General features: G+C 47.6%; 1 protein-coding gene across 3 annotated transcripts in view; it reads right to left on the bottom strand.

Annotated features, from left to right (window-relative positions):
• LOC102962187 (butyrophilin-like protein 1) overlaps positions 1–18,713 on the bottom strand; it is a 56,827-nt gene that overhangs the window by 4,084 nt on the left and 34,030 nt on the right. For 2 of the 3 annotated variants that reach the window (XM_042986047.1, XM_007093267.3), the window contains 8 exons: positions 10,478–10,636; positions 9,497–9,625; positions 6,764–7,111; positions 2,127–2,408; positions 1,811–2,011; positions 1,550–1,570; positions 1,431–1,457; positions 385–411 (listed from right to left, as the gene is read on the bottom strand). In XM_042986047.1, coding sequence (XP_042841981.1) covers positions 385–411; positions 1,431–1,457; positions 1,550–1,570; positions 1,811–2,011; positions 2,127–2,408; positions 6,764–7,111; positions 9,497–9,581 — 991 coding nt within the window. In that variant the 5' untranslated portion in view covers positions 9,582–9,625; positions 10,478–10,636. Of the gene's footprint in view, positions 1–384; positions 412–1,430; positions 1,458–1,549; positions 1,571–1,810; positions 2,012–2,126; positions 2,409–6,763; positions 7,112–9,496; positions 9,663–10,477; positions 10,637–18,713 lie in introns of those variants that run through there. The other variant, XM_042986048.1, reaches the window with a different exon arrangement.

The raw sequence follows: 18,713 nt of genomic DNA, 5'->3' as shown, positions 1-18,713 counted from the left end.
TTAGGAATACCTGAATCATAAACAAGCAAGAATGATATCTGAAATCTTCTAGAGACAGCAATTTCTGGTCTACAAAGCCATTACTGTGTTCCAACTGTCCTTATAAATGAGCACTCTTTCGTCACTGCTCCAGCAAAAGCATCAGTTGAACAAGGTGTGTTCAGATGAAGTTGCTAATCCTAATAGTGACCTACAGTAGAGGACTGGTCAGAATAGAGGCAGATCTGTGTTTCCCAGAAGAGTCCCTGAAGTCTTCACAAGGAAACGACAAACATGACAAGGAGAACAGGGACACCCACCCTGTCCTGGTATGAGGTCCACTGACAGAGAAGGGGGAAGAGTTGAGGCTGAAGGGGTAAGGGCACAGAAAACTGAGTTACTCACCTGCATACAACTGCGCCTTCCTCCAGCCTGAAAAGGGACACACTCTAGTGAAATATGAGCCAGAACAAGTATGCTTAGCATTGATCTACTGGCCTTCCCTCCTCTCTGTACTACAGGTGACACTCCTAACAGAGTAGGGAGGCTGGAGAGGAGATATCTTCCTGCGATGTGCAGACAACAGAGTATTGGGGGAAATTCCCTGGATCACAGGTCAGAAAGCCTGAATTGCAGGCTGAGTTCCACCCCAGCCTGCTGCAGCTCTGTGACCTTTTGCAAAGCCATTTAGTATCCTGTGCCTTAAAAACCTCAAATATTCTTATTCTATCTCCATTCAGTTTTGCTTCTATGAAAATATTTTAGGGAATAAAATATAAATTATTCCATAATTATAAACAGAAATCATTATTACATCCAATGTTTTCCAGCAAAGAGATATTTGGGAAAGAACACAAAAGGGGACATGAATTAAGGACAGGGACGTTAGGTGGGATCTGGGGTAAAAAGGGCCAAACTTTCTCAGAAAACACATCACTGTTCTGGAGCATTGACACCTGACCCCACCACATTCCCACCCGTGGTCTGCCCAGTCCTCTACCCATCACTTTGTGACCAGCACCTCCAGGAACTGGAGAGAAAAGACTCTCCCTGGATGGTGTTACATGGAGGGGACACACTCCTAAACTTAATGACCCCATTTATTTACATAGCGTCTTTACCAAATCTCAGAGCATCCAGTTTGAATGAGAACTAGTTGCACTGAAGGCTAAAAAGTTAGGAAGATGGTGGGCAGATTACCACTGGAATAAACAGTGACAAAAAGACAAGATGCGTGACAGACTCCAAGGACCACCATCACCCCAGGTTCCCAAGCACTGGGTGGGAAACAGCACCCCAGATAGGGAAAGTCCATGGAGCAGGGTCCTGCCCCCCACCAGCTTCCACTTCTGCCTCAGGGAAGGGTCCATATGTCTGTGCCTGAAACAAGGAGAAGGGAACCTTAGCTTAGGTAGGACAGGAGACCCAAAGACAACTGGAGAGTCACTCACCACCCAGGTAAATGGATTTCCTCCTGCCTGAAAGACAACACAGGAAACTGGTGAGCTAATAACCAGAGTGTCTCCTACACAGGGGACTCAGAAACTTCTGGGGAAAGAACAGAATTTACCGAGATCTTCTTGGAGTTCATCTGAAAGAGAGTGAAAAATAAGTCTGAACTCCCATCCTTAAGAAAGGAAAGACTGCACCTAGAGAACCCATAAAAGGACTTCTCGGTATCCTGAAGATCTAACTCCAGACCCGCCTCCACAGCTCCAGCTGTCCTCTCTGGACCTGTCCAGCCACCTGCTTCCAGCCAAGCCCCTTGCTGTCAGCTTGTCCTCTGCACCACTTTCCACACTTGCCTGCCTTGGCTCCTGAGCTGCCTTACCTCTGGCCTTCAACGCCTCCTCCTTTGTCCGCCGGGCCTCCTCCTTGTCCCTGTGCAGTCTCTCCCATTCCTGCATCTCCTGCCTCTTTACAGTATGTTCTGTCTTGATGTAATAGGCAGCTCCAAGGAGTGAGAGCATCAGCACCACAAGGCTCACTATGAAAGCTGGCTTCCACGGAGAGGCCTGGGGGAAGAAGGGCTCTGTGGCCAGCCAGAGACCCCATCAGCGGCACAGACCAGGGCAGCCAAGCCCAACATTCACAGAAGCCCTAGGCCACTCCCTCTGGCCCTGCTGGGAATGGGAAGTAGTGCTGACCTGGGATGAAAATGGCCATCGCCTTCTTCTGGTCCAGGACGGGGTTGAGGACTGAGCAGGTCATGTTCCCTGAAGAGCTGTCCCTCACCACCAGAGCAGACTCCACGCTGAACAGCCCTTCAGTGTCTTGGGCATGGGTCTCAGAGAATGTCAGGAACTTTTCCCCATTAGCAGCTCTCCACTGTATCTGGGGCTTTGGGAACCATCCCGAGGCCGTGCACACCACTCGGACCCCGTCCTCCTCTGGCCCTGTGATGTGCACTTGAGGGACAGAGCCCACACCTGTGAGAGAGAAGCTGGAGAGCACAAGGAGGCCTTCCAGAATCCAGGGATGCCAGCAGAGCCTTCCTCTGCACAACTCTGGTGTAGCATTGCATTCCAGGGCTCCCTGGGGAGTGGTCCCTGCAAGGATTAGAGCAGGGGTCCTGCCACAGGGAACAGAAGGAAGGAGCATGGGGACCTGCAGAGGGCAGGGCTCTTCTCCCATCCATGAAGCTGGGAAGTCCATCACCCAGAGTAACACAAAGGAATTTCGTCCCAAGTTCTATCCTTCTCTGCTCTTCTCACCTCACACACTCTCCAGGGCATCCACTAGCACACTCACTGCCCTGTGGTAAATCATTTCCATCCTTGACAACCCTACCTACTTCCTGAGCTCCTCCCGCTAATATCCACATGTTAGCTTTGCCAGGATTCCTCACAGATGCTTCAGACTCAAACCCTGAACTGATTCATATTTGGCTTCTCTGTGATAGGCTGATGATGAAAATATTCCCAATCCTTAAGCCTGTTTCACATCCAGCTCACCTTCTGCCACATATTTTTAATGCCTTCACACTCTGCTTCCGGGTTCCATCATGGGACTTATCTGGGCCACTGAGAGTTCAGGGAATGTGACTCCAGCAGAGTTGGAAAGTACTTGTGCCATTGCCTTGCCCTCTGCCACAGGAAGGACATGCTTGGGCTAGAGCAGTCCTTCCAGCCAAAGTGTCCTAGATCAGCCAACAGCCCAATGAACTTCACCCATGTGAGTAAACCTAGCCAAGGTCGACTGTCAGGACAAAATATATTAAAAGGCAGAGGCTTCTTGTCCCTGTTGAAAGTAAGGTCCCTTCCCATCCTTTTTCTTATGCCATTTACTTGAGGAAATTTGTGATTGTGGGGGCTTTCTCCCCTCTTTGAAATGTATATAAGTCCTTTGTGAAAACTACATAGGCCTTTTGTCGGGGTTGTGATCCAGGAATGTGTTTCTCAAGACCTTGGGAGCCCTCTTTCTGAACTGTTAACACCAAGGTGGACAGCACCCCTCTCTCCCAGTTACTGGGGGAGTGTAGGAGCCTAACCTCATTGGGGACCAGGGCCCAAGTGCAAAACCACTTCCTGTCATAAAGATGGAGAAGTTGTAAAAACAAACTATTTTAACGTTTATTTGTCTGGAAAACTCTTCATCTTTCCTTCCATTCTGAATGACAGCCTTCCTGCAGGTTTTTTCCTTTCAGTACTCTGAATATATCGTGCCACTCCTTCCTGGCCTGACAAGTTTCTGTTGAAATCTCTACTGAGTAAAAGGAGGAAGTGTTGAACCACTATATTGCACTATATTGAACCACTATATAAAACTACATGTTAACTACACTGGAATTTAAAAAGCTTTTTTTTTAACTTTTAAGATTGGAGAATTTGTTTTCCTTGGGATAAAGCCAATCAGCTAACATAGATGGTCACCCCAATTACCAAGTACATTTAGGGTGCGCTGCCCATGACAAATGATACCGTCAAGTCCGCTTGAGGGCTAGTAACTGTTTATCCAGAACATGTATGTAACAAGTTGCGTCTGCATGGCTATGTAAAAAGGTAACATTTCTTCTGTCTTTGCAATCCCTTGGTAGATTCTCTGGGGTGCACATCACTTACTGGTTAATGCTAATGCCATAATAAAAATGTTTTCTCTCCCCACTACCTTTGTGAAGAGGATTTCTGGATTCGGAGACTTTGTCTTTAATTATATTTCCCCTACACTTAAGATGTATGAGTAAGCACCATTAAGATTTGTCAAACACAGCTCAGGTGAGCTGAACTCCCCTAATGCTCAACAGTAAATAAATGGTTGTTACTATGCGCAACTGAGATTTCTGTCTATGTTGCACAGCATTATGACAGCAATCAACAACTAACACAAAATAGCAATACTTCTAAATACTACTACTAAACAACAAATTGCCAAAAAACACGCAAACAACAATTAAAACAAACAAACAAAAAAAAACCTTGGGAGTCTCCAATCCCTTCTCTCCAACCCCCAAATTCTTTGTGTCCCCAAATCCACCCACTCAGTTGGGTCTGTTTTCCAAACATCTCTGACACTGGAACCCCTTCTCTTCTCCCACCCCACTGCTCTGACATCAATTCAGGGAACCATCCTCCCCACCCTGTAACTACATGTCTTTCTCCAGTCTTGCTCACCTTCTATGTACCCTCTCTTACAGCTGTCAAAGCAAACCTCCTCCCAAAAACACCTCCCTTCACTGCTCTGTTTAAAATTTCCTCAGCTCTTCCTCCCAACTCCGTAATACACCACACAAAGCCTTCTATGGTCTGGCATCGCCCCTAACCTCAAAACCCCTCACCACTTCTTCCCAAGTTCTCCCACCCGGGCCACTCCAGCCCCAGGCCTATTTGGTTAACTGTTGAACTGCTCATAACCACAATCACCATGCTCTCTGTGCCCTTCATCATCCACCAGGGCTCTTTGGAACACTTTCTAGATTCACTCAAGTACCTGCTCAAGTGTGTACTCCTCATGCACTGTTCAAGATCAATCCCTTCTCTCTGCCCGTGGACCAGGATTGTCACTTCTCAGCAACCTCCCATCCACCTGTCTCACCAACCACATGGCTTCCTTGTCTGCCCAGACACACCAGCCACACTCCAACCTTGGTTGTTTCACATGAGTATTCCTCTGCTTGGAACTCTCACCCCCAGATACCCACTTAGCTAAGTCTCTACTCACCACCATCTAACATCCTCTATAACCCATCTGTCTGTCTATTTACTGTCTTTAACATAAACTCTGCAGGACAGGGATCTCTATTTGGTTCACTGATGTATTCAGGTGCCCAGAGGGGACCTGGCACTTAGTAGGGATTCTATATATCTTAAAAGGGTATAAAGAATTAAGTGGGTTGGGAATGCAAGCTGGTGCAGCCACTCTGGAAAATACTATGAAGGTTCCTCAAAAAAACTACAAATAGAACTACCCTATGACCCAGCAATTGAACTACTAGGCATTTATCTAAGGGATACAGTTGTGCTGTTTCAAAGGGACACATGCACCCCCATGTTTATAGCAGCACTATCAACAATAGCCAAAGTATGGAAAGAGCCCAACTGTCCAGCGATGGATGAATGGATAAAGAAGAGGTGGTATATATATACAATAGAGTATTACTCGGCAATCAAAAAGAATGAAATCTTGCCATCTGCAAGTACGTGGATGGAACTAGAGGGTATTATGCTAAGTGAAATTAGTCAGTCAGAGAAAGACAAAAATCATATGACTTCACTCATATAAGGATTTTAAGAGACAAAACAGATGAACATAAAGGAAGGGAAACAAAAATAATATAAAAACAGGGAGGGGGACAAAACAGAAGAGACTCATAAATATGGAGAACAAACTGAGGGTTACTGGAAGGGTTGAGGGAGGGGGATGGGCTAAATGGGTAAGGGGCACTAAAGAATCTACTCCTGAAATCATTGTTGTACTATATGCTAACTAATTTGGATGTAAATTTTAAAAAATTAAATAAATAAATAAATAAATAAATAAATAAATAAATAAAGTTCAGTGTGGGAAAAAAAAGATACTGGTATATTGTTAGGACAGACAAATTAATGCAAAAATGGGGGCAAGGGGTGTTGAGTAACAGATAATTAGCCAGTCCTTAGAGGAAAAATTTTAAAACAATGTACTCATGAACTTGCATGCATTGATGACAGAGTTGTAAATCAAAAGAAATATTTCTGATTTACTTTTCATCAATTTAACAAAAATGTGATTTTATACTCGAGTCGTAATACTTTCTTTTAGGAAAGAAAACTTAAAAATAAACTGATGATTGGGGCACCTGGGTGGCTTAGTTGGTTGAGCGTCTGACTTCAGCTCACGTCATGATCTCGCAGCTTGTGAGTTCGAGCCCCGTGTCGGGCTCTTTGCTGACAGCTCAGAGCCTGGAGCCTGCTTCAGATTCTGTGTCTCCCTCTCTCTCTGCCCCAACCCACTCGCATTCTGTCTCTGTCTCTCTCAAAAATAAATAAACATTTAAAAAAAGAAATAAACTGATGATTTTTCTAACAACAAAAAAAAGAATTAAGTGAGTGATGGGCATTGAGGAGGGCACCTGTTGGGATGAGCACTGGGTGTTGTATGGAAATCAATTAGACAATAAATTATATAATAAATAAATAAATAAACATTAAAAAATAAAAAAAAGAATTATAAGGATTCCTATTGAACTAAGCAATAAGTGAAAATCACTCCTTTCCTCATCTCTAAAATGAGGGGACTGATTCACTTGGCCCCTGATGTCGCTCCCAACTCCAACACTCAGGACACTAAATATAGATGAGCCACTCACCTGCCACCTTCAGCTCCAAACTGGCCTCTTCATAGAAATTTCCCTTTCTGAAGAAGCAGGTATACAGCCCGTTGTCGGAAGCTTGGACCTTGTGGATACGCACAGTGGCCTCCCCCTGGCTGAGGAAGTCCTTCACCAGCGAGGTCCGCCCTGTGTACTGAGCCAGCTGCTCTTCTTTCTGTTCCTGCTGGTTTTCATAGATGAACACTGCTTCTGAGAACTTGGAGCGGAACCACCGCAGCTCCATGTTTTCCACATCCATGGCTGGGGACACATGACAGGGCAGCGTGACGTTCCCACCCATCACTGCCACAATGGGGTCCGAGGGGCCAATCACCACAAACTCCTCTGTGGACACAGACACAGGAGTGAGAAAGTGGAGAGACACAGGTAGGGAGGCATGGAACACATACTGTCAGGTGGGGGACCCAGGCAGGCAGGGGTGAGTAGCAGGTGGGAGGCTCTGACCTCACAGACTGAGCTGTGACCACTCTGAATTGGGACAAGATCATCTTACCACACCTTTGAAACCCGGAAATGATATCAAAGAGACTCCCTCAGCAGCCTGTGTTCCTGGTTTCCAGCCCTCCATGAAGGACTCTCTAACTCAGGGGTTCTAACCTTCCACAAGCATTACAATCACCAGGAATGCTTGTAAAACACTGACACTGGGCTCCACCCCCAGAGCTTCTGGCTCAGTACATCTGGGGTGGATCCAACGATGCACATTTCTAAGGGGTTCCCAGGGATGCTGAGACTGATGTTCCAGGGACCATACTCTGAGATCACAGCTCCAGTTTGGCTCCTCTTAAAACAGGACTGAAAACTGACTGAAGTTTATTATTTCTGCCCATGTGTTTCTCCTCTGCTGAATTACATGTGCATTAAAAACTAGAGCCCACAGTTATTTCCATTAAAACCTGCCCTCACTCCATCACACAAGCACCCAAATCACCACGACTTTTCACAGGCCTTGGTCTTCTGAGACATGGTGGACATGTCACGACATGACACTTCTGCAGAAAGAACCCTGTTGGATCTCCAAAGAGTGACTTCTCATCTCCTGTGCTACTCCACTTTGGCTGAGTCACTATCTGTCTCACCTGAGGAATGACAGTGACTAGTCTCCCTGGGACTATCTTCTTCCCGACCCCATTTGTGTGACCCTTTTAACCTGCAAGTAAAACCATGTCCCCTCTCTATCCAAGCCCCCCAATGCCTCTCTGGTTCCCAAAGTGACCTGCAAGCCCAATAAGGATGATCGCTCAGTGCTCTCTGACATCCAACTCTTGTTTCTCTTTCTTGCTCACTCTGTTCCACCCAACACATGCCTCCTCTGCTCCTTCAACACCCAGGCACACTGCCTGCTTTGCTCTGGCTGCTCCCCACTCTGGAAACCCTCTTTCCATGGGGATCCGGACAGGATGGTACTCCACATCTTCATTCCCATCTCACTGCCTACACCGACCACCTTATGGAGCACTGCTGCCCGCCCACACACCCTCCTACACCGCTGACTGCCCACCCTGTTCTACTTCCTTCTCCCATACTGTCCACTCCTCTAACAGACATAGATTCCATGGAGTTGAGGTAGTTAGTACTCGCTGTCTCCTGCCAGAATGTAAGCTCTGTGGAGACAGGGACTCTGGTTTGTACATAGATCAGCACCTTACACAAACTTCATACCCTGTAAATATTTATGGAATGTAATGAATTAATAACCAAATAACTACTTAGATACCAATAGAGCCAGCAAACAAAAAATAAAAGGAAATTTATTTTCACACTTTTCATAGTGAAATTCACATTTTTTTTACTTTGTAAGACATAAACTCCTCATTGGACAACTGTCTTGATCCCCTTCCCTTATTTTATGGTCCTGGGACTCTTCCTTTTTTTTTAATTTATTTATTTACATTCAAATTAGTTAACATACAGTGTAGTATTGGTTTCAAGAGTAGGACCCAGTGATTCATCACTTGCATATGACACCCAGTGCTCATCCCAACAAGTGCCCTCCTTAATGCCCATCACACATTTAGCCCATCCCCTACCCACCTCTCCTCTAGCAGTCCTCAGTTTGTTCTCTATATTTAAGAGTCTCTAATGGTTTGCCTCCCTCTCTGTTTTTATCTTACTTTTCCTTCCCCTCTGCTGTTTTGTTTCTTAAATTCTACATATGAGTGAAATCATATGGTATTTGTCTCTCTCTGACTCATCTCGCTTAGCATAACACCCTCAAGTTCCATCCACATTGTTGCAAATGGTAAGATTTCATTCTTTTTGCTCACCAAGTAGTATTCCATTGTACATCTATACTGTTTCTTATTTATCTATTAAGTAGTCAATGGACATTTGGGCTCTTTCTAATACTTTGGCTATTGTTGATAGTGCTATTATAAACATTGGGGTGCATGCGCCACTTTTAATCAGTACATTGGTTTCCTTTGGATAAATACCTAGTAGTGCAATTGCTGAGTTGCAGGGTGGTTTTATTGTTAATATTTTGAGGAACCTCCATACTGTCTTCTAGAGTGGATGCACCATGTTGCATTTGGTGCTGGGAATCTTCTTAAATATTTAATTATACCTAGTTGTTGGGGGATCACCAGACCTTTCCTACAGCTAGGGCCTCCACCAATAACCATCTGTCCTGATGGAGACACAGCAGGGCTCCCAGAGGCTCTCGCCCACCCAAGGGAGATGCAGGAAGGGGGATGGGGACACACTTACCTGCAGACCCCCCAGCAGGCAACTGGAAGAAGAGAAGCAGGGAGGCGAGACGGGAGAGCAAAGAGCCTCTGTGGCAATCCTCCATTTCCTCAGGGCTGGGGAGACACAGGGCAGGAGGCAGGAGAACACCTACAGAAATGAGGAGGGCCAGCCCACAGCTCTGGGCCTCAGAACAGACAGAAGGGGTCAGGGCTGATAATAATCCCCAGAATAAGAAGAATTTTTGCTACTAGTCATTATGCTGATGGGGCTGGGGGTCCCAGGACAAAGGGTGCTCAGGACAAAGGAACTGGCCTTACTCCCAACAGAGGGCTCCATCAATTCCCCATGAAAAGTTGATCCTCATCCTCTATATCTCTGAGGAGTTTCTGCCTCAGGACAAAGGAATCCAGGAGGGGGCTGCCTGGGTAGCTTAGTCGGTTAAATAGCTGACCCTTAATTCCAGCTCAGGTCTTGATCTCAAGTCATGAGTTCAAGCCCCACGTTGGCACGGCGCGCGAAGCCTACTTAAAAAAAAAAATAAGAGGATCCCAGGAGAGAGAGAGCACAGAAACGATAAAATGCGTCCTGGTCAGACAAAAAAGGTTTCAAACCACCTACTGCTGGGTGGAGTGGGGGTCCAGCAGCAAATAGTACTGAGAAGAACAGATCCTGGAGGTGACTGCTGACTTCTCTAGTGGCCAGATTCAGCCACTCTCTAGGCAACCACCTTAGGCTAGTTTCTTGACCTGTTCTGCCCCAGTTTCCTCAATGTCAAGTGTGGATAGTAACGGGATCTCACCCCAACATGCAAGGATGTAGTGCTACACAAATGTCAATAAATGAATGAAGTGCAGGCATCACTGTATTTGTCCTGGGTCTTCTCAGAGCCTCATTATTATCCAGCACCACCACCCTCACCACAATCTCAGCCACTTCCTCAAAGCCAACTGCTCCCACCTTTCCTTTTATTGGCCAAAAGCATCCTCAGACCCAACTTACCTGCTTAGAAAGCTGAGACTTCTGGAATGTCTCTAACTCAGTAGTGTGAGATCTCAGCAGACCCCAAATCTGCTCTCAGAGATTGCACTTGCAGTTAGCTGCTCTGAGCCCCAAACCCTGCTTCCAATTCCAACGTTGGATGCCATAGGGTCTTCTTGCCTGAGAGGCAGGTGGTTCCCAGATGAGTGGGAAGCAGAACCTGAACAGGTTACAGGAGTCTGAGCCAAAACAGGGTCCGGGGCCCCCACTAAGCACTCCCAAACAGGAGAATCCACCCTTCTCTGACTCCTGCACCGTTTGAAAGTGAAAGCTTACAAAAAACAATCCCAGCAGACTCTGCCCTGTCCTCTGGATGGTGCACCCCAGTTATCAGTAAGGAAGCAACGTGATCAGAGCCACAGAAACAGGGCAGTACAGGTACACTGACCCACCCTGCAGGGAGTCACACAGAGGTACAGACTCAGCAATAGTTTGATGAACAACTGCTACTCTCCAGGTTGGCTAACTTCTAAACCATAAGCAGAGAGTGTGCATGGCACAGCCAAGACTAATACCTAGCCCTATGCATGGCTGTTCACTACTGAGACTACTCATGACAGTTGGTGAATACCATCAGGCAAGAGTCTTTGAAAAGCCCCTGGTGTAGCTGCTTTGCTTTTCTTCACCCGGAGACCACATAGGTGTGGCAACAGAGAGGTTACTACTGGGCATCAGGAGCTTCCAGGACCAGTTCCAGGACTCTGGCCCTGCCCAAGCTGAATGGACAGCACCCTGTGGCTTGTTAGTATATTACAAGTATGCATGGCCTGGATACACCATTCAGTCCCCTCCCTGCCAGGCTGCAGTGTGCTCTAGGAAAGATGGATGTTATGGTCTCTGAAGGAAAACCCTGGAGCACTGGGGCTTCCTCCAGCCCCTCCCTACCTGTATGTTCCCATCTCAGCAGGACACCTTGGTTCACTCAGTTACATCTGCCAGAAACTGGAGGGTCATTCCACTACACAGTCCATGTTCCCATCCAGTCTACCTCCAATGCACCAGAGATATTCAAGACTTTTCTCAAATCCATATCCGTGGCCAGTACCTAGTTCCTGGCAACCCCTATTTCTCCCCTGGCCCAAGCAGGGTGTCCCTTCTTCCCCATGAGTGTCCCCTGCCCACCTCCAGCCTGACCTCCTCAAGTTCATTTTCCTTCCAAGGTCATGATCCTCTCAAGTCAGATCTGCCTTATCTGTTCAAGGGATCCCCCTATAAACCTCTTGTCTGTGATTCCCAGGGCACAGCTTCCTCTCTGACCTCTTTCCATCACTCTGCCAGTTGTCCCTCACTGGCCTGAGTGAGTTCTTCCAGTGAGTTCCTCCGTTCCGAAGCCTCGGGCCTTCTAACAAGTCATTGTATCATCTTGCTCTCTCATTCTCTCTCTCTCTCTCTCTCTCTCTCTCTCTCTCTCTCTCTCTCATCCCCCAAACTCCTTAACGTCTCAGTCTTGCCTAATGTGACCTTCCTCAGAGGAACCCTCGCCCACCTGCTCATCCCCATACGTGCCCCATATACGTACTTGTTGGAGTTTTACTGGCACCCTGTCCTCCAGCACAGCTCTGACATTGGTTCCTCTGTGGAATGTCTGTGGCATCCACAAAGGGAGGCACTGTGTGCCCTCCTCACGTGCCCAGGACAGAGTAAACAATAAACTTTGCTTGAGCTCATTTGCAGAGGACTCACTGCAGCAGCCCATTGGCTACTCAGCCTTGTCCAAATTTGGAAAACATTTCATTCCACTGAGAAACACAAAGACGGTTAACTCTGACCTAAACAAGTCAGCCCAGCCCCTCGGTGGTAGGACCCCACCATCTTTCCTGCTCCTTGTTTCTTCCTGCCCCAAGTATATATGCTTCACCAAAACATCCCCAGGCTAGAAACTCAGATTCAACCACCTTTGCTTACTCCCTCAAGCCTGCCCAGTGCTCGGGTGTTCATGAGTTAAGTGACTGGTGTTAAGACACTAGCTTGGGCTACACCTTCCCTGGTCACATTTCTGCCAGGTTGTTGTCATTTATCTTCATTCTACAGGGGAGGAAACCAAATCTCTCAGAGTTTTGCAACCACACACCCAGCAAAGCCTCACCCAGCCTGCATTCACTCTTGATTGTTCTGAATAATTCACTGGATTTGTTTTCATGAAACAAGGCCTGACTGGCTCATGGTGCATGGGCTTGATAGTTTTCTGCCTAGATGTCTGATCTGAGATATTAAAACTCTGCACAAATCCAAGACCTCTGGGTATATCTGAACACATCCCAGGTTGTCATCCGCAAAGGTCTATTCTGCCAATATCCACTTAGACTTGGGACTATTGGGAAAATGTATCTTAACTGAAAAATAACAACTGAGGGGAGGCTGGGTGACTCAGTCCATTAAGCATTTGACTCTTGATTTTGGCTCAGGTCACGATCTCACAGTTTGTGGGATCAAGTCCCTTGTCGGCTCTGTGCTGAGAGAGGAGCCTGCTTGGGATTCTTTCTCTCCCTCTCTTTTTGTCCTTCGCCCACTCACGTGGGTGCACACACTCACTCTCTCTCAAAAATAAACTTTTTAAAAAGTCAATATTTTTTTAAAAAAAGAAAGAAAAATAACAAATGAGATAAGGACCAATATCAGCTTCCAGGTCCACCCCCCACCCATGCCACCACCAATCCCTGCCCAACAGGGAGACTCCTCAAGGCCTAAGAGACATTAGGGGAGTTTGATGAAGAGACTGTGGGAAGAATTTGACTGAGTTCCTTCTAAGTGCCAGGAACTGGGCTACACAAGTTGTATTTATGACACTTCATTTTCACACATGCACACAGAGATGAAGGAAGACATGAGCCCTGCCCTCTATTAACCTTTAATCCAGGAACTTCCTAGAGGAGGGAAGGCTGGACCTGCAAGATGCACCCCTCCTTACTGCCCCACATGACCCAGTCCACGAGCCCAGCCCAGCCCCTAGCTCCACACAGCTCTAGGTGAAAGAGGAGCAGGAAGAGGACCTTGAACTCAGCAACGGACCAGTATGATATGGCCAGAAAGCTTATCTCCCTTGAAGGCCAGTCCTTCAATCCCAGGATGGGAGGAAGGGGAGAGGAAGGAATGACAAAGCACAGGGAAGATGTTCCTGAAGGACACTGGAAGGACACCTGGGGACACTGCAGGAAGGACACCACACAGCAAACTTCACCGTCCTCCCCCAGCTCTCAGACTCATGTTCCAGCTGTTCGTCAACAAATACTGTCCACTGGCCATGAATGATTTTTCTTGCTCAATATAAGTGATCCCGATGCTAGTGTGTTAATATTATACTTTCTCCTTTAACAGCCATGTAATGCCTCTTATCTTTAGTTGTTTCAAGTACTTTTGAAACACTTTTCAGATAAATACTGAAGCCATAAATCAATGGCTAATATAAAAAGAAGTGTAGGGGCGCCTGGGTGGCTCACTCATTTGGGTGGCCGACTTCGGCTCAGGTCATGATCTCGCGGTCTGTGAGTTCGAGCCCCGCATTGGGCTCTGTGCTGACCGCTCAGAGCCTGGAGCCTGTTTGGATTCTGTGTTTCCCTCTCTCTGACCCTCCCCCATTCATGCTCTGTCTCTCTCTATCTCAAAAATAAATAAACGTTAAAAAAAAAAAGAAGTGTAATTTTAAAATGTGACATTTGGTGGAAAGGATTAAACCTCATCTTTAAAAATCTGCAATCTGGTGAATCTGAATTTATTTTGACGCTGTGAAGGTGAAGGTTCACTGGGTTATCTTCCACTGCAGGAAAAAAGTTTATACAAGTGTTTCCTGCTTGTTTGGTATCTGGAAAAACTGAAAAATAACAGGAAACACACACATACACACATGTGCGTACACACACATAAGGCGATAGTTTCCGTGTAGACTTCAAAATGTTCCTTCCTTTTCTAACCAGCATGACCCTGCTGGTGGGCTGAGCTCTGCCCTGGGAGTCTGCTGAGGACAAGACCAAGGGCTCAGTGGGGATGATCAGTATCCCCTGAGTCTGCACACCTGCCCCTCTGATGAGCACAGCCCTTCCTAATGGAGGCTGTCTTCCCATATCTGAACTATCCAACCAAAGATGCCTCAGAAAATTCCTTAGACCCTTACTCATTCCCAGGAGTGGGGCCTGCCCAGGCCTCTCAGAGGTCGATGGCAAAGCCCAACTGGCCAGGGCACCTGTCCCGGCACCCTCTGAATGGGCAAGTCCCTTTGCTTCCAAAGTCTGAGATTCCTGGGGACATGAAGAGGCATCACTCCCACCCGTCTGAGCTATATAAAGGCAAAGGACTGAGACCAGGGAGAGAGACATTCTTATAGAAATTTTAATAAATTTTATTACGCCATCAATTAGCAAAAGATAAATAAGAAGTTGAAAGAAAGCCAAGAGAAAAATGGTGTAAGAATGGAAAGAACAGGGGAAAAAAAGAATGGAAAGAGCAAGAAGAAAGAAGTGAAGGAGGGAGAGGAAAAGGGAGAACAGAATGACGGAGGGAGGGAAGGGCAAGCAGGGAGGAAAGGAAAGGGAAAAGAGAAGGTGCAAGCCCCACCTTGCATTCAGCCCTGATATATCTGGGGACAAGACACCTGAATGGGACACAGGTATGCCCACAGTGTCTCAAGTACATTCACTAGTCACTGAGATGTCAGTGAATGTTTTGCAGTGAGTGAATACAAGTACCGCCCACATATAGGTGACCCAGTCATAACCTGGGAAGCATTTACTCACTCTCCCAATCCCATGTAGATCAGGCCCATCCACAGTCAAGGCTGAAACAGTTAAGTCCTTGTAGGAGGGTGAGTGCAAAGTTATGGGAAAAGGGCCTGGAGATCTGCTACTTTAGCCTCTGACCTTGAAAGAATCAGAGGAGAGAGGCCCGAGGCAGAAAAGTCAGGAGGGGCCCTGGCCAAGCTTGAGAGGCTGATTCTAACAGTCCCCAGCATGCCCAACACCCTGTTCCTCCATGTCAGGGAGACTTGCCTCCACAGGCTGAGCTGTAGGCTGAAGCCCTGAGGCCAGGCCCCAGCTCACTACTGACTTTCACCAAATACTCAGGCCCACCATTTATCTAGTGCTATTTCACTCTGGTCATTATGTACTTTGTTTCAATAAATGACTTACTCTAATCCTCGGAGGAGAGTCTTTCCTCACTTTAAAGCTGAGAGACAGAAGCTGAAGAATACACGGGGACACGGGGACCTGCCCAGGGCCAAACCCTACTTGAGGCAGGTCCACCCCAAAACTCAGGTGAGCCCTAAACAGAGGGCACCAGATTGGAGGCCCTGGGCCCAGAAATCCTCTCTAAAGTAGCAGGTCTCAGAGACGGAAGCAGGAGGACTATGCTGCAGCAGCTGCCTGGGAGGCAACCAGACAGAGGGTGCTGTGAGGGGAGAGCAACCCTGGAGACCCTACCAAGTCTCCCAGATTCCATCAGGCTCTGCTGCCCCCTTGTGGCCAGCATGCACAGCACCGAAGGAGCGCTTCCCTGCGGGAGGACAGAGGGACAGAGACAGATACAATCTTATAAATGTGGATGGGAACATAGGAAACCAAGCACAAAAGACCGCAGGCTACAGGACTCCTGATAGATGAAATTAGAGAACAGGCAAAACGGAAGGCAAAACGGATCCGCGGTGGCAGAAGGCCGATGAGGAGTTCCGTGGCACTGAGGGGTAGTTAGGACAGGAAAGGACACCACATAGCTATCCTGGGGTGGTGGGGCTTAATTCATACTTATCGATTTAGTGAAGTTAGCTTATTCATTTTATTTATTATTTTTATTTTATGTATTTATTGTAATTAAATATTATTCATTTTTAAAGAACAAAACTGAGTTCCCACAGGAAAGTGCTGGGACAGATGTCAGCATCTCTGTCCAACCAAGTCTCCACACATTGGTTTGGCTCCCCATTCTCACTGTTCCTCTAAAGCCTGGTAGGGTGAGGATCCCCCTTCACAGACACCCCCATACATACACACACACACACACACACACACACACACACACACACATCACTGCATCCTGTCTTTGCAAAAGGTCCACACTGCCAGGCCTTGGTTCTGCCATTTCCCCAAACCAGAAGCTATCTTCTCCACCTGCCCCATCCCCTTTCACCCCTCACTGTGCCCCTAGTGAAAGGTCATAGGACACAATCTCTACACTCACTTGTTCAGCGGGCATCTATTGACAGCTGGCTTCAAGCATCTGGGGGAGACAAAGAAAGTCTCTTGCCCCAGACATTCTCACAACCTGGCCACTTAACATGACACATGGCAAAGCAGAGAAACCGCAAGGCAATGTGAGCAAGAAGCGTGGACCCTCAGATAGGCTAAAGATACGATACACCTAAGGGAGGCCCTGGGCAGACTTGCTGGAGAAGTGCCCTAGGTTTGCAATGTTGACTCCCCTTGAGAAACTCCAAATTCCCTGGAACAAAGCTGGAAGTGGCTAGTCCAAGTGTGACACCTCTGAGAAGACAGCTTCCTTGCTGAGGAGACACTGACTCAGAGTTGGAACCAGAGATTCAAGGTAGAGGGAGGGAGTTAAAGACTGAATCCCAAGAGGGTGAGCGATGGAAAGGAAGCTGAAGATTCTGCCTTACAGTTTGTGGTGAGAAAAAGCACAGCACTGAGTGAGGAGAGCGTGTCTCCCCCCACATGGAAACTCAGTTCTTAGCCAGCCCACCTGAGGCCAGAGTGTGAGAGAAGAGAGGTGGAGGGCTCCAGAAGGAAGCAGAATTCCATTAAGATGGTTCAATTACAAAGTTGTAAAGAAGTAATTTATCTGGGGATGGGTGGGACAAGGGAACAGCAGGGGCTTCTGAGGCACCTGAGAGCCTTTATTCCCCCTCCCAGCCTTAAAGGGACAGGGAAAAGGAGCCCAGATACTGGCAGGGAGGGAGGGAGAATACCCCACCTACTCTCCCTCCACCAGAGCCTCCCTCTAGTGCCTCCCATTGGCTGTACCCGGTGAGAAGCCACCAGCAAGTCCCTAAGCCCTCGCTCCCTGTGATCAATCCAGGGAGTCAGTGTCCCCAGTTACAGAGTGAGGCAGGGAAAGGTGAGAAAAGACAAGGAAGAGGGGGCAGACAGGGAGTAACACAACAAAGGACAAAGGGACCCAGGGGAAGAGGCTAACATGAGAACCCCCACCTGATCCATCTCTGCCACAAGCACCTTCCCAAGTGATCCAACTACTGCTTCTGCCAGATGACAACCCTCCCCCCAACAAAGATAAGGACACCAGTGACAAGCCCAGTGAGTGGGGAATCTGGGTGCATATAGAGGTGGGAGAGGTAGAGAGGCCTGCCAGGCAGCTCTAGAGTGGACAAAACACAATTTTTGATGTCTCCAGGCCCAAAGTCATACCCCAGACTAGGAACGATGGGGAGCCTCCCAGCAGGTATTTAAAAAGACCTGAGGACTAGGTTCTATGTAGGTTTACCCCCAGGAGCCTTCCCCAGGGACAGCCCCCATCCACTTCTGCCACCATCACCACCACAGAGGCCAGGAAGAATCACCCCCTGCATCCTTTTAGTTCACACTCAAAAGGTAGAGATTCATTTTTAGAGAACTTTGCATAGGAAATGCAAAAGGAAACATAAGGACACAGAAAAGAAGGATTGTCAACATACAAGGCTCTCAGGGGCCTATACAATGACAGCTGGCCAGGGGGCCAAGCACGGTAGCTGAGTGGGACCAGCCTCAGGCTATTCCAGAACCACCTCCTCTCCCCAAGTCTCTCACCCCATTGAGCTCTGAGGCTGTTCCCCATGCCCCAGATTTACTCTGCAGATGTCTCTCCATCCCCTCAGGACTCTCCTGTCACACCTGTCTGCTCTGGGAAGCCCAGTGCCTTAACCCCATGATCCCAGCTCCCCCTCTCCCACCTTGCCTTCCTGCACTCACCAGCCCTATTCTCGTGCACCACCCTCACCCACACAGACTAGCTTCTGTGGGCAACAACCATCCTCAATTTCCTTTGACCGGCCCCTCCACGTCTTCCCTGCCACTCAGTTCTTCTCAGTCCCTCCTCAAATTACTCACTGCCATCAGGTGTCAGATAGGAGACCCAAAGGAGCCCTGGAAACTTCTAGTTCAAACCCTTGGGTTCAAGTTATCCACTGACCTTGCTCACCATTTCCCACTCTATCTTCTCTACCTCTAAAGTGATACCCTCTCCTTGGCTAAAAATGCAG

This window comes from Panthera tigris, chromosome B2 (genome assembly GCF_018350195.1).
Source record: "Panthera tigris isolate Pti1 chromosome B2, P.tigris_Pti1_mat1.1, whole genome shotgun sequence".
In the NCBI taxonomy this organism is placed as follows: domain Eukaryota; kingdom Metazoa; phylum Chordata; class Mammalia; order Carnivora; family Felidae; genus Panthera; species Panthera tigris.
The sequence above is the reverse complement of the archived record's forward strand: the minus strand, read 5'-3'. Positions and strand labels throughout refer to the sequence as shown.